General features: G+C 42.7%; 1 protein-coding gene across 2 annotated transcripts in view; it reads right to left on the bottom strand.

The window, feature by feature from the left end:
• Positions 1-440: 440 nt before the first annotated feature.
• Positions 441-14,692, bottom strand: part of LOC117459632 (striatin-like) — a 31,018-nt gene continuing 16,766 nt past the window's right edge. Inside the window, exons 3-17 of one of the 2 annotated variants that reach the window (XM_034100642.2) lie at positions 13,996-14,069; positions 11,488-11,566; positions 10,503-10,664; positions 9,970-10,108; positions 9,722-9,884; positions 8,660-8,770; positions 6,700-6,846; positions 6,448-6,584; positions 5,147-5,322; positions 3,994-4,041; positions 3,775-3,896; positions 3,529-3,696; positions 3,297-3,437; positions 2,415-2,603; positions 441-1,986 (exon numbers count right to left, since the gene is read on the bottom strand). In XM_034100642.2, coding sequence (XP_033956533.1) covers positions 1,817-1,986; positions 2,415-2,603; positions 3,297-3,437; positions 3,529-3,696; positions 3,775-3,896; positions 3,994-4,041; positions 5,147-5,322; positions 6,448-6,584; positions 6,700-6,846; positions 8,660-8,770; positions 9,722-9,884; positions 9,970-10,108; positions 10,503-10,664; positions 11,488-11,566; positions 13,996-14,069 — 2,026 coding nt within the window. In that variant the 3' untranslated portion in view covers positions 441-1,816. The remainder of the gene's footprint in view (positions 1,987-2,414; positions 2,604-3,296; positions 3,438-3,528; positions 3,697-3,774; positions 3,897-3,993; positions 4,042-5,146; positions 5,323-6,447; positions 6,585-6,699; positions 6,847-8,659; positions 8,771-9,721; positions 9,885-9,969; positions 10,109-10,502; positions 10,665-11,487; positions 11,567-13,995; positions 14,070-14,692) is intronic. The other variant, XM_034100643.2, reaches the window with a different exon arrangement.

Raw genomic sequence — 14,692 nt, 5'->3', positions numbered from 1 at the left:
AAATCGCACTTCTTTCGTATTTTTAACTAAATCAGAACACACAAGCAAAGTGATTAACACTTAACGTTATCTCTCATGTCAATGCGAAGATTTGTCCCCAAATCCACTTGGAAATCTTAGGGAAAAAGTCAACCGTTATAACTGAAGCAGTAGCCCTAGAGTCACCGAGCTTCTAAGTTTTCTTATGTATCAGTAATCCAGTGTGTGTGTGTGTGTGTGTGTGTGTGTGTGTGTGTGTGTGTGTGTGTGTGTGTGTGTGTGTGTGTGTGTGTTCGTTCATAGATATACAGCAAGCAGAAGCTGCTAATGACTAATTCTGTGTAAGTTCAATTAGTCAAAATGTAGAAAAAAATTAATCAAACAGGATCAAGCTGCATCTCATGGCGAAACACACAGAATCCATTGAGCGTTTGCCAAATGACCAACATCAGAGCCCAGTAAACATTTTACAGCAGGTTTTATTTTGAACATACTTTCATATACAAACCAGTGACTGAGAAAATGGCTCATTTGAAGCTGCACTCTACACGTGCAACATCTTGATTGACTTGTCTTTTTTTAAACCCAGGATAGCTTTGTCTTCCCTCAGTGTTGGATGGTGAACTCATTATTTCCAAGTAGTCCCACAGTACTGCACTAATTTCTGCTAAACATTGGACTACTGTAAATATCCGGACATGATACATCACATTGTAGTCGAGCATATCCGCACAATTGGGGAAAACTACATACAGTACAAGCCATTCAATTCACACAAGAGCAAACTGGCCAAAATTAGTTAGTTATTCCTAAAATGGACATCTAGAATTTTGAATTGTAATTATTTAACCAAGATGGTTTACTTTGGACACATACGCTTGCAATCTTACTTCTGAAGTGTACAGTTACTTGAATCTAACAAACAGGCATTATATTTAATGGTCTGTATCACTTTACCAGCTTTGAAATGCACACAATTGATTCCCCAACCACACTTATCAAAAAGGAGCACTCAAACTCACGCTGCACAGTAAATTTTAAGACTGAATATATATTTTTGTTTATTATAAGCATTTGTAATTTTACATCCAATGTTAAAATCGACAACATTGTGACCATCCAGCTCCGTTTCTCCGCTGTCCCCTCCCTCCCTGTTCCCCAAAACAAGCTTGTTAAAATAACATTTTTCAAGACCTTTTTAAAGCAAAGGCACATTTGTCAATACGTGTTTTTAAAAAGGAAAAAATAAAGGCAGGCCAGCAAGCAGAGTCAGTCTGGGAAGCAGAGAAGAAGAAGAAGAAGTGAGAGGCTGCCACGACAGCTCCAGTGAGCCTTCAGTACCCCACATTTCTGGAACAACACAACACAAAACCTGACTTGGAGTAAAAGAGCCCGGACCTGGTGTGTGAGAGGGTTGAGGGGTCAGGGGGATTTGGGATGAGCGTGAAGTCACGGGGCAGAAGACCGGCTTGAAACCTAATTTCTCCACTCCTCGCTCTAACACTTGTCCTGAGCCTGCTATTTACAGAGGTGAGTCTGTCTGAGGAGGGGGGGTGCTGTGGCGGGTCACACCCAGGCCTGCCTGGATGGTAGATGGGGGGGGGGGCAGAGAGCAGATTTCCTCCTGACTGCCCTCCCTGCCGACCCTCGTCATGGAGAGTCACGGTCCGTTTTGAGGCTACATAGTCTGCCAGTGGGACAAGAAACCAGTGGGCTGTGAGAGGTGGGACTGGACCCCTGCCTGAAGTTCCTCCCCCCCCCCCTGTGTCTCTATTGGCCCCTGATCATGGGAGACTGAGTCCGAGAGCGGGGCTGCAGGGGGACACGCAGCTCCGCGTCATACGAACACTTTGGCGAGAGCGTCGGCCCCGGCGCTGGCGATGTAGCATTTCGTTGGATGGAACGCCACGTCGTGGATCGACTCGTCAAACTTCTTTCTGTGAGCCGTGAACTCCTGGATGCAGGTTTTACTATCCAGGTTCCACAGACGGATAGAGCAGTCATGACCTGCGAAGCGACATGACCAGTTATATAAGTAACAATGAGCCTGTTGCTCCTTAAACTTGGAAACAAGACTTGCATTTGTAGTCCGTGCAGTTTGGTGTATGGGAAAACCCTATTTACCTTAAAATGACAATTGAGGGGTTATAGAATAGCTTTACTTTTACATGTTAAGAAGTAATAGTGTGTAGTATAATTGATAAGTTCAATAATGCAAAAGTGGAGCTAAAAATTAGTTAGGAACATTCATTTGTTTTCTCTATGGATGAGTGTTAAACTGATTACAAGAGATCAGACTGTAAAAGTATAGACATGTTTATAAAGGCACACTCCGGATCCGCTTTACATTATAGTGACTGAATCATCTCGGTTTATTCAGCAGGTGCGTAAAAAATGATATACAAAGTGTAACATGTATATGTTCTGGTACTTACTGCCTGACATGAGGTACAGCCCGTTGGGGTCTACAGCTAAGCTTGTGACAGCGTCCAGGTGAGCCACCATGGAGTGAATCATTTTCCCGCTGTTGTTGTCAAAGAACTTGATGTGTCTGTCCTCCTCCGCGGTGATGGTGATGGGAAGAGTCGGGTGGCTGAGGACCTTATTGATCTGACAGGGAGTGCCTGGTGGAAACAGATAAGCACGTTAGACGTCACACAGCAGGAGAGGGAACTCAGGGGGGGCAGTCCATCTGGATGAGATCAGTAGCTGAAACTGTCTGAAAGCATTATCTCCAAAGGCCATCTGATCAGTCTCATATTTATATAACCGATTTATATTTTTTTGCTGGTCAAATGTACATTATTCATATGATGCATACGCAGCATTGGTGTGTTCGAGTCGACGTTTTGAAGAACATGTATATAGTCAATGTTATCTCATGAAACATTAAAAGTCACAAAGATGTTTGGGTATTCTGTACATTTTCTTTCTTAAAGAAAAGTTATAATGGGCAGGTCAATAATGTTGGGAATCGCAATGCATTTCGAGTAAAGTGAGTAAAACTAGAAATACAATAAACATTGTTATATTATGCACAATTAGGTCTTACTGTATTATCTTTTTTGGTCAAAACACAGAAACACATTTTAGGTCAGTAGATGTGTCTGCTTATGATTTCCTTTCCTATAGCTGCCACTAGATGTTGCGCAAGAGCCATATTTTCTGACTCTACTTCCTCTTCATTGCTGAATTCAACCCACGGTATATAGTTTATAGTATAGGGTGTTTTTTATTATTATTGTAAGATTAGAAACCAATGTAAAATTGTACTGATCGAGGTCTAAATGCTGCAGCCTTTAACTTGGCAAACCTACCCGGCTCCAAGTTGGACTCGAGACTGAGGACCAGCTGGCGGGTCTCCATGTTGAAGAGTCCGATCTCTCCGTTAGTGAAGGATGAGACCAGGTGGGCCGGGTCACTGCATACCAGGTCTACTGAGGAGGGGATCCCCAGCTCTGGGACACAGAAAGACAGATACATTAATGATGACTATTCAACTTAAACGAATATTAGGAAAAATAAGGTTATAATACACGTTTGAAGTACTTTTGTCTTCGTTGAATACTGCGAGGGCGGGGGAGGTGGTGTTGGCGTCCCACAGTCTCACAGTCCCGTCTGCAGAGCAGGAGAGGAGGCGCTGGTGTGCGCTGCTGTACACCAGACCCCACACGGAGTCGGTGTGTCCGCACAGCGCCCCCCGCAGCATGGAGGGGTCTGAGGCAGAGAGACAGTCAGTGACAGTGATCAGACTGATCAATCCTCTGATTCAAACTAAACACACGGCGCTGTTACCGTAGGAGTCGTAGGGGTCGATGTTGGGGTTGGGGGTGTTCCAGCACTGAATAGTCCCGTCCACCCCTCCGCTGAAACACTGCTCCCCTGTGCTGCTCATCACCACACTCAGCACAGCCCCCCTGTGGTTTCAAATGGTAATCAATTAGCAAAACGACTCTTCTAATGCTTTGATGGATAAACATTTATTTTATGTATGCGCACTTGCAGTGTTTTTACCTGTGAGCCCTGAAAGTGTAGATTGGTTCCACATCTAAAGATGTACTCCTGCGGACAAACAATGTGTTCATTAATGGAACAGAAAGAACATGAAAAACAACAATGCCAGCTTTAAAAGAATAATGTTTAACTTTGTTGCAGTAAAATGGATTTTTTGAAAAGACTAGCTTTACCGCGTATCTTTTATTGAGTTGTGTTCTTAAATTACCCTTCCATGTTTTCAAAAATGTTCAAACTCTGGGAAATTCTATTCAAGGTAACGGTCCATTTCAATTGGTCCCCTTACATGACGTCCTCTCCCCCCTTTATGCATGCGACAGCAATGTGGTTGTCTTCCAGAAAGTGTCATAAATGTACTTCTTTATTGAATTGAAAGCTACACTTTTAAAAAAGGTACGATCTTGGTACATTTAAATAATAATAATTATAACTATATACGTATTTATATATAAAGCTAGGAGCCTATTCTAGCAGTCTCTGTCTGCCTAACAGTGTTGGATTTAGACTGATTTCTAACATGAAACTGCTTTATCTAGTATCTTTTACTAGTTTAATGCAAAGTGTCTTTGCTTTGGAGACCTCTGTGGATATTCGGCTCCCGTCGAAAATCCTCTGAACAATTAAAAAAGAAGAAATCCTATGTGTCCTACAATGATGAGAGACCCCCTATTGGCAGAACAAAAACATAGTGTGTGTATGTGTCCAAGATCAGATTCAAAATGAAAGTTGGTGAATTATTTCAAGACATTTGCTTGTTCAATTTCCTGCTATTGTATCATGCCGTTTCATTGAACTAATACCCCTGAAACAACATCAGACTGTGTGTGGGCAACAGAGCTGTGACTTGATGTAATGAGTCTTGTGTCAGTTCTTTGTCACATGGGGACCGTTTCCTCAGCTGAATGTGTCATAGAGCAGATACAAAGCGTTCCTCCTTATGGGACTGTAAGCCAACAACAGAGTTTCCCTCTAATGATGTTCTCTCTGCTGCTGCAGGTTTAAAGACACTGAATCAAACGCACTGTTGCTGAGTACGCGTGTCTCTAACTGAGCTGATGAGGAAGGAATGGACAGATACTGTAGATTTAAAGCCGTGTGTTGTCTTTCGAATTCCACACCAACAGCAGGAATCACTAAATTCCTGTGTGCTTACTTTTTGGCAGGAGCGGTCTTTTGAAGGTTCCACATCTTGAGTGTGTGATCCTCGGAGGCGGTGACCAGGACGGGCTCCACCGGGTGAAAGGCCAGAGCGCGAATCCCGTCAAAATGGCTCCGCAGAGTGAATTTGGGGTTCCATGTTTTTCTCATGGCATCTTTATTGTTGCCAATCTGAGAGGGAGAGATCAAATCAGAAACCCAACAACAAATGATATGTGTTTTTATTTATAATGAGAACTCCTAAAATAATCCATAGCTGCACATTGTTGTCAATGTGATGTAGCTTTTCAGCCTTTGGCCATATTATATAACACAAAGATTGAAAATAACGTTTTCTTTACAAATTTAGATGAAAGGAAGGCATTTCCAAAAAAGTAATTTCCTGAAGTCTTATGTAGAAGGTGATCTTTCGATTACAAAGATTTCATAACAAATACAAGACATTTTCATGGGACAGCCTTTATAGCTACACTCAAACTAACTCAATATTCCAAATAAGTGTTTGCTTAATGTTTTTGTGTATTGAATGTGTAAGCCTTAAAGTGGACATTGCACTAATACTTGACTCAGTGTTTCCGCCAGACCAGGGCTGAGAGGGCGTCCACCCCGAGAGCGGGGGGGGGGTTGACTTGAGCCGTCCCTTATAGATACTGTCTTTTTACGTTAGTGAGCCGGATCATTTGGTTCTCTTAAAGCGCCGGCTGTTTCGGCTCCCAAACGTCTCTTCATGTTACCACAGTTTACCACGGAGCCTCAGTTTCGCCGCTGCGAGGCTCCGGCACTTGCAGTTCACTAAAACCCCCCCCGCTCATCGCGTCTAAATCGCACACATTCCGTGTTGTTGTCCTGCGGCAGGCACCTTCGATGTCGGGGAAACGATCTTCAATACTCCGAAAAGAATCCCACCAGACTCCTTTGCCCCTCCAACAGAGGGATGTCCTTGTCCTTTTTCCTTTTCGTTATTTCAAGTGATAAAAACTCTCGATCTTCTCTCGAATTATTAATATTTGTGGACGCCCTCGGACCAAGTTCAGGGCGTCCCGAGCTGAATAAGGGTGTCAAATGACGGCAAGACGCCCCCCTGGCAGAAACGCTGACTTGACTTCCCTGCCGCTGTCTATACAAATAGCAGTTTGACACACAGATGGAACGTTTTCAGCATGTGATGTGACTTGGCACATTTCCCACAGGTCACAGGCAAGAGGTGGGACAGCTGTTTTACAGAGAACATGAACATAAATCGTTTTTCCCCAGATACATTGTCTATTGGCTCTTAACTCCATTTTGCCTACTCACATCGTACGCCAGACTGTCGGCCTCGTTGGCCACGGTGAGTCCAGCCAGCTCCCCCAGGCCCAGCTCGCTCTCCATGGCTTCGTCTGCGCCCATAATGAAGGACTTCCCTGAGGTGGGCGGGAAGGTCAGCGCCTCAACTGGGGAAAGAACAAACGATTAAATACATAAACCATTGCTGATAAGACTGATGGAGGGGATTTAAGCACATCTTACAAAAACTTAACACTTAACAAAACGTTCTTTCTGGAGTACCTTCATCCGGTCGGTTCCCCTCATGCTCGTTGAACCGGACCGCGTTGGGTCGGGATTGGGGGCTGGATGGTGGGGGCTGCATGTGGGACAGGTCCTCTGCATCCCTCAGGTTAGCCAGCATGTCCTGCAGCTTGGACCGGTTTGGTCCTGTTTAACGAAGCAGGTCAACAGTGTTAGCAAACAGACACACAGTGATGAGAGCGGAGAGAGAGCGGGAAAAAAAAGTATGAAAACAATACAATATATCATTACAAAGCTGTGAGTGCAAGCTGAAAAAGAGAATGAATATGGCAGGAAAGGAAGCACTGCAAGGGAAGAAAACAGCTTCATAAATTATAGTTTGTAAAAGAAGAGAAAATGAAGGAGTGAGCACCAGAGTTCTTATTAGAGGAGTGGAAAAGGTAGAAAAAGTGTTGAGATATGTTTATCTTCCAGAATCATTTAGTGACATAAGTCTTTCTGGGCCTTTAGAATCAAACCTGAGGCAATGCAATACAGTATACCAAAAGAATAACTGCTCCAAAAACTCACACTGACAACCTCTTCCACATGAACGTGATAAAAGTACCAACACGGTGTGAAGATCAAAAATAGACTCCTGCCTACACCAGAGGAGGAGAAAGCCAGGTGTAAAAAGGTGGTGTTGAGATTAAATAAAAAAGTGAGATGAACCGAGGTATTGGATCTCATGATTCAATCATAGTTAAATAATCGGTTCATAAAAAGAAGAAAAAACCCGAAATGCAAAGCTTGGTGTGAAATCTAAGAGCTCTCCAACTGAATGAGGCTGAAGTGAGGCTTCATTCTGAGCGCAGTAGTATTCAGCGGAGTCACTTCACGGAAAAAACGCTTGTAATTGCCATCAAATTACAACAGCAGAAACATTACTGTAGTATCAACATGGCTGACAGATGAAGATGAGATTATTTGGATTTGAGGACATACTGATGTAGGAAACAGATGATTGTGGAGATTAGCTCTAGCCCAGATTAGGGCTGAACGATTAATCGATTTTAAATCGAAATCGCAATTTTAAATGATGCAATAAAATAATCGCAAAGCCTGCGATTTTATTTTGTTCTTCTTGTGTGTCAGTCATCCACACCAATCAGAAGTGCAGTGCTCCACATGTACCAGCCATTGTTAACCAATCAGAAGTGGCCCATGATAGAAGGTGATAGACAGATTGATCCAATCACCTGCCAAGTGCTTTTGAAAGTGCCTGCCCTTTCCAAATGGCTTCCAATGGAGCTCTCCTAGATGGTTTGGTGAAACAACGCATCTGAGTCAGGTTAGTAATGCTCCATCACATGTTTTAAATCTATTGCAGGGTGAATCTTGAAGCCTGACTTTAAAGCAACCCAACGGAAGTTTCATGTAAGTTTAATTTCACTCGTAGCTCGGGCTGCGGGGGTGCTAGAGACGGGAGCACATTGATACGACCTTCCTAGCCGGAGATATGGCCGCCTTTTACAATAAACTTCCGTTGGGTCGCTTAAAAACAAAATCACAAATCGAATCGCAATATCTGTCAGAAAAATCGCAATTAGATTATTTCCCAAAATCGTGCAGCCCTAGCCCAGATAAGACGGGGATGGACACGTCAGCATGACTAACTCACATAAATGTCTGACATTTGACAGCGTGAAGAAGATGATGAATAGAAAACAAAACAATGAAACAGGACAGAAAATCATGCATCAGGCATTACATACAGGAGGTTTGGGTAGGGACATAAAGGGTGACAGAGTGTGTACATTCACAAGAAGACAGAGGGGACATTCAGTGTGAAATGATAGACAAAAGGACAGAGCAATGCTGAGTAGAAGGCATAATAAGGAGCAGCTCAAGAAGGAGATGAGAATAAAGCAGCCAAGATGTTTTTGTTTCGAGGCTTTTTTGGCTGAAAGTCTACAGAGAGAGGAGGAGGAGGGAGGCAGCGACGCCCGACAGGACTTACTCTTCACCCCCTTTTTCCCCTTGCGCTCCTTTCTGTACTCCTCCTTGAGTTTGGTTATCATGCCCGGGTCCACGTCCCAGGCCTCAGAAATGGGACCTTGCTCGTCCTTCTCTACACAGGGGGAACAAAACCAGACCGAGAGGCTGTTGAGGAACTGCTCTGGTCGAGGCCCGAGTGGAGGGGCCGGGGGGGGCGAGTTGCAGAGACCTTTTCTGTAAGCAGGCCACTACCACCTCAGTTATATCAGAATCATTATAACTATTTAGTGTAATCTTTTTACTTTTTTCTTTAGTGCTTGGAGGGAAGTGGATGTCATGTTTAGAATTCTTTCATGTGAACATGTCATGATATATCTAAGGAATTGTAGGGGAAACATACAATTATCTGTTATTTTTCTGCTTTAATTCCCCATTTTTGGTCAAATACCAAAAAACTAAATATAGGGCTGATGGCATTTTCAATCCCAGTTGAAAACTAAACCGTTGGCTTCACCCTTTAAAATATCATCTCAGTTAAGTCCCAGATTCCCTACTCCCCTCCGTCAAGCCTCCATTGTAATCCCCAACTCCCCCATAGGTCATCATCACACCCACATTGAGTAATTATGTCCAATCATAAAATCCTCAGTGTGAAATCTTTGTGAAACCAAATTGTTGTACGCAACTGAAATGCTCAAACCCACGTTCAAATACAAAGAAAGCCCTCTGCATGACATCAACCCCATGTTCTGGCTTTGGGCCTAAGGACCAATGAGACTCAAAGTGAGTCATGTTGATTTGCTGACAGGGGAGTGGAAGAGACACAGTGGTCACGGGCTGGCTATGGGAACACACAGTGGAAGAGATCACACACTATGGGTTAAACAGAGACATCAAAACATCATGATTGATGACCACAGCGTGATATGTGAATGACAGGAACTCCACGAACAGTCACCAAACTATAAAAAGAAGATAAGTAGCAAGGAATGTATAACTAGGAATAGGAACTATAACTAAACCTGTGATGGTGCTTTTCATAGGATCCCAACTCTCCGCTTTCATTGAAAGACTCCTGACTCACCCCAGTCTGTTCCGTCCCCGTTGCCTCTGGACTCCGGCGAGGTGTCCATCTCGTCAGGACTGGACAGGAAGTCAAAGCCCTTCATAGCCTCCTCTGTGTCAGGGTCCTCGCTCGTGTCCATACTGGCCGGCGTTATTGACGACGTGGGCTTCTTTCTCAGGATCTTGGGAAAATAATAATGCTCACCGTTATTAAAAGCATAGCAACCATTCCTGAGTGCACAAGTTGAGGGCAGACCGTTTCCTTACCGTCCTGGACTCCACATTAGGCCTGTCCCTCCCGTCGCTGTCCTCATCATCGTCATCATCATCGCTGAACTCTGCTGCAGCATTCTCGATGAACTTGAAGGCCTCCAGGACAGCGCTGGTGTCAGAGAGCTCAGCTTTTCTGTGGAGGAACAATAATGCATACAATACAATCAGAATAAAATGCTACAGTGATAATAAAAAGTAGTTTCATATGAACTGATTCACCCAATCAGTCCTAAGTGCAACACACATGTAGCAAACATTGGTATGTGGAACTTTATGGCCACTGTTCGACTTTGGGCTGTCCTTAGCAAAACTTCAAAATCAATCAAAACATGTGGACTTCAAAAACGACAGAAGACACAAAAACTCATGTTCGGTTTGAGGCTTCACAACCTCCACAGTGACTCGGCATGATGATCAATGCTTGTTTAAAGTTTCACTACATTTAAGACATGAGCCACTCTATGTTGAATATAATGGACTTGTTGTAGTACCCGAGTCTATAGATAGTTTTAGGGGAGCGTACTTACCCTCTGCCGCCCTTTGTTGATGCGTCTGTCCCGTTGACTAAAGGCTCAGTACTGGTCCGTTCCCCCGTCCTTCCCCCGTCCCCAGCTAGTCCTAGCAGCGCTCGGACCCGCTGGGACTTCACATCTAAGATGGTGTCTGTGTAGCCCACCTCCTGCAGGTACCTGGAACAAGGTTAATGCACTTGGTTACCAATGCTATAGCCCAGATTATTGTGAAATGAATACAAGCATATCTATGTAAAGTGTGGAGTAGAAGAAGTTTGGATGAGAAGATGCAAAAACATTGAAGTTAGTCTTTCATAATGCTGCAATAGCCAATAAATTAACAATTTGATAACAATAATGAATACTTGATTCACTCCGAAGACAACAACATGGTCAGAGATGAGGAATAGTCGAGTACTTGTGACTGTCTAAAGTGTTATGTCCTCTGGCAGTAGTCTAGCTGATGGCATCAGCTTTTTAGAGGCCAGATGAGCTACTCATCAAGTATTACACCGATGTAATATGCAGAAGCTCTACATTTGAGCGGGCATCTGACTGAAAGGGAACGGTGTCTCAGCACATAATTGATCTGTCCCTTGACACAGAGTCGAGAATGAATTGGCTGCATCATCGGCCGGCATGTTAGGGCACATGATGTGTGAGGCTGCCCGATGGTGTCTGGTTTATTTACACACACACACTGTAGAGTTGGCTGACATGATAACTAAACTTCCCTTAGCCCGCTGGGTATACCAGAGAAAACAAAACACAGAGCATGTAATGACAGCTGCAGCCCATGTGGGGGAGCTCATACACATTCTTTTTGGGCCATAGCACTTCTGACCCAGTAGTATAATTAATAAAAGTCTAGTCCAACACAAATGAGAATACTTTTGCAGAGAAATGTATCTTGGGGTCTTGATACAGGTCAGTTGCAGAGCAGGGATTACATTTTCTGGGTCGAGGACTGTTTCAGAAAGATCAAAGCATGTGCTCTTACTGTCTGAGGAGCTGGCGGCCTTGTTTCCAGGACAGCTGATTGTTGAGCGATCCAGAAGACTCATTCTCGTTGGTTTCATCTGCAGATGAGGAGGACACAAATCAGGGCTCCACAAACAGCACGGCCTTTCACATCATTTCCACTCTGTAAACACGACCAAAACATTCCTGCCTCGCAGCATCCTTGCAACTAGCATGGGTGCTATTAACAAGTCAACAGTGGACTAGAGTTAAGTGGAAGAGGATCTTGAGTCATTTTTGATGTGTGTGTGAATCAATACAAAAATAATGAAACATTTTCGAAACACTTGGGCAGTATAAGGAGTATTTACATTGTTGCCCATTCACCTATTTTGTTCTTTATTGGATTTGGACCATAGTTATCATCAGTCAACATGTGCAAAATAAATAGCTATCCTTAATCCATGTATTTACATCCCAGTTGATAAATATTGCTGAGTTTAAGCTGTGTACACAGCACTGGCAGTAAAGACAGAGACAAGTCTCATTAGCAACAGCTTTCTCTTAATGCTACAACAAGATATTGGATATTTATTGATGCATTCTGACACCTTCAAAATGGCTGTTCCAACTACATCCCATGACATACTGCGAAGAGCAATGATGTGTGTGCGCGCCTGCAGCGACCAGAACAACAACAACAACACAGTGTTTATGCCCGACTACGGCCCTGACTAAGCACTCTTTCTGCAAGTCTACTGGGAATTTTTCAATGGGCAGAGAGACGTGTTAATAAGATTTAGACAGAGAGAGTGTGTGTGTGTGTGTGTGTGTGTGTGTGTGTGTGTGTGTGTGTGTGTGTGTGTGTGTGTGTGTGTGTGTGTGTGTGTGTGTGTGTGTGTGTGTGTGTGTGTGTGTGTGTGTGTGTGTGTGTGTGTGTGTGTGTGTGTGTGTGTGTGTGTGTGTGTCGAGGATGTTGACTTGGCGGGGCAGAAACGAGGGTGACTCAAAAAGTGGGTCATGCCCAATTCAGGAGGGCGAGGATCGGGCAGGTGCATCACCAACACCTCCCACCCCTCTTCTCACCCCTCTTCCCTCCCCTCCGCCTAACACCTCTCCCCTTCATCAACACTTCAAGGGCTTGTGTGCTTTGAACAGCCCTCCTCTCATGAATAGAGATGAGGGGAGAGGAAATGTCGCAATTCAACTTAATGATGGCACTTGAACATGCAAGGCCAATTCAACTACGATAATATAACAAGGATCAGGTAGCGCAGTGACACAGGGACAATACCGAGGCAAAACTGGGTACTGCAAAGGAAAGGGGGAACAAGTGAGAGAAGCATTTCAGACATTCCTAGTCCTTTTTTAAAGTATTTCAACCTTGATTTATGTTATCTGTGTGCTTTCTTACTTGCATGAGGTGGTGAGGGTTTAGCTTTTGTGTTGTATACGTTTCTAAGATGATGAACAGGCATTCATATTTAAATTTGACTCAGTTTACAACAATCTCACCACAAGATCAATTTTGCAGCAGTCCAGAAGCCTTTTAATGGCTTTAGGATCAAGTTTCTAATATATCCAAGCACTTAAAGCTATCTAATTTGTGGTAATAATTCTTTCAGAATGCAGTCTTAAGTATTGTTAGGTGTGAAAATTGTCAAAGAAAGTTGGAAAATGCGATTACGTACATTTTGAGTTCCTTCAACAATTCAAAGAGGTTCAGTTTATCTACAATCACAAAGTAGAAAAGCAGCAAATGGCCTTTTCTTCAAGAAATTAAGAATGTCAAAATAAGTATTTATAATCTTATAATTTGATTAATTGTTACAGCTCTATTTACATTTAAAAAAACAATATATATCTCCAGTTATTTTGTATAATCCACATAACATACTGTTTTGTTGGGACTACTTTCTGCAAAATAAAATGAATAATTGTAGGCAGCAGGATTATGTAAATTAGGAGAAACACTGTTTCTGGATACGTGCCGTTTTGTTTCCTTAAATGCAAATGTTTAATGTTTTGAGCGCCATATATTTGGGTGGATATAGAAATATCCAAAGTAGATATCCTCAAACCGAGGCTAATAACATCCTAAATATTATCATGTCTGGAAATACTAGACCGAGATACCACGAGAGTAAAATAAATGTTTTAGTAGTTTGGGAAAACTAGCCCAATATGACTTTTATAGTTTGTGTCTTTTTCAATTCTAAGTATGGTTGTTCTTTCATGTGAATAAGGCCCTTAGTCTGTAAACATCTCTTTGGCAATGTATACAAGCCAGTTGTGCTCAAACTGACTGATTGCCTCTTTCAGCAGTTCAATATTTGTTCAGAAGTATATCCGTTACCACAACAACAACAACAACAACAACGGTACTCTTCATTCAGGAAAGGACACTGAAAGGAACGCCATCAAGGAAAACAAGCTTCAACTTGAACGCAGCATCCACATGCGTACCAGTCCTGTCACCCGAGGTATGTGAACGCAACAATCAAAGTGATTTAGTACGAGGAGGTGGAGTTGGCTGTTTGAGACTTACCCGAGTCGTAGGTCGGAGGCTTCATGTCACCTTGATTTAACTCTGTCCCATATTTTAACTTGTGGTACTTTGCTCTGTAAGGAGAGAAAGAAAAAGAAGGTTGGAGACAGACAAATAACCAAACGGGGGCTGATAAAAAAAAAAAAAAACGGTCTGAAAAGAAGCTATTTAAAAAAACTCATTATGCATGGCATCTGCATAATAGGCTTTGAACGTCATCCCAACACCAACTTGCTCTACTTTCCCCAGACACGTTCTCTTATCAGACAGCTTCACAGCAATTTCACAACATTAAAGTGAATATTTTGAAGATAGCAATATGTGTCATTATATAGGAAACGGGCTGCAACAGACTACTCTTATCTTTTAATAATGTTACCCATTAGAAAGTAGTGAAACATTTCCATTTCCTGGCTTCCTGGTCCTCAGTTCACATAGATTGTTTTATCTTCAGATAATACCTTACATTTACTATCATGGAAGAGTAAGACTATGACAATAAAAATGTAAGACTATGACAATAAAAATGTTAACAGTTTAGCTTTTTTTGTTATGTTGATTAATCGGCTTAATAGTTTCAGCTGTCTTTGTATGCAAAATCACATATACAGTATGATGATCAGGCAATAAACATTTATTATTAGACTCTACACATGTGAAACAAACTTAAAAAACGTTGTCGTCATTTGTTTGGCAT

This window comes from Pseudochaenichthys georgianus, chromosome 15, assembly GCF_902827115.2.
Source record: "Pseudochaenichthys georgianus chromosome 15, fPseGeo1.2, whole genome shotgun sequence".
Lineage (NCBI taxonomy): Eukaryota > Metazoa > Chordata > Actinopteri > Perciformes > Channichthyidae > Pseudochaenichthys > Pseudochaenichthys georgianus.
This window is presented reverse-complemented; position numbering and strand designations above follow the sequence as displayed.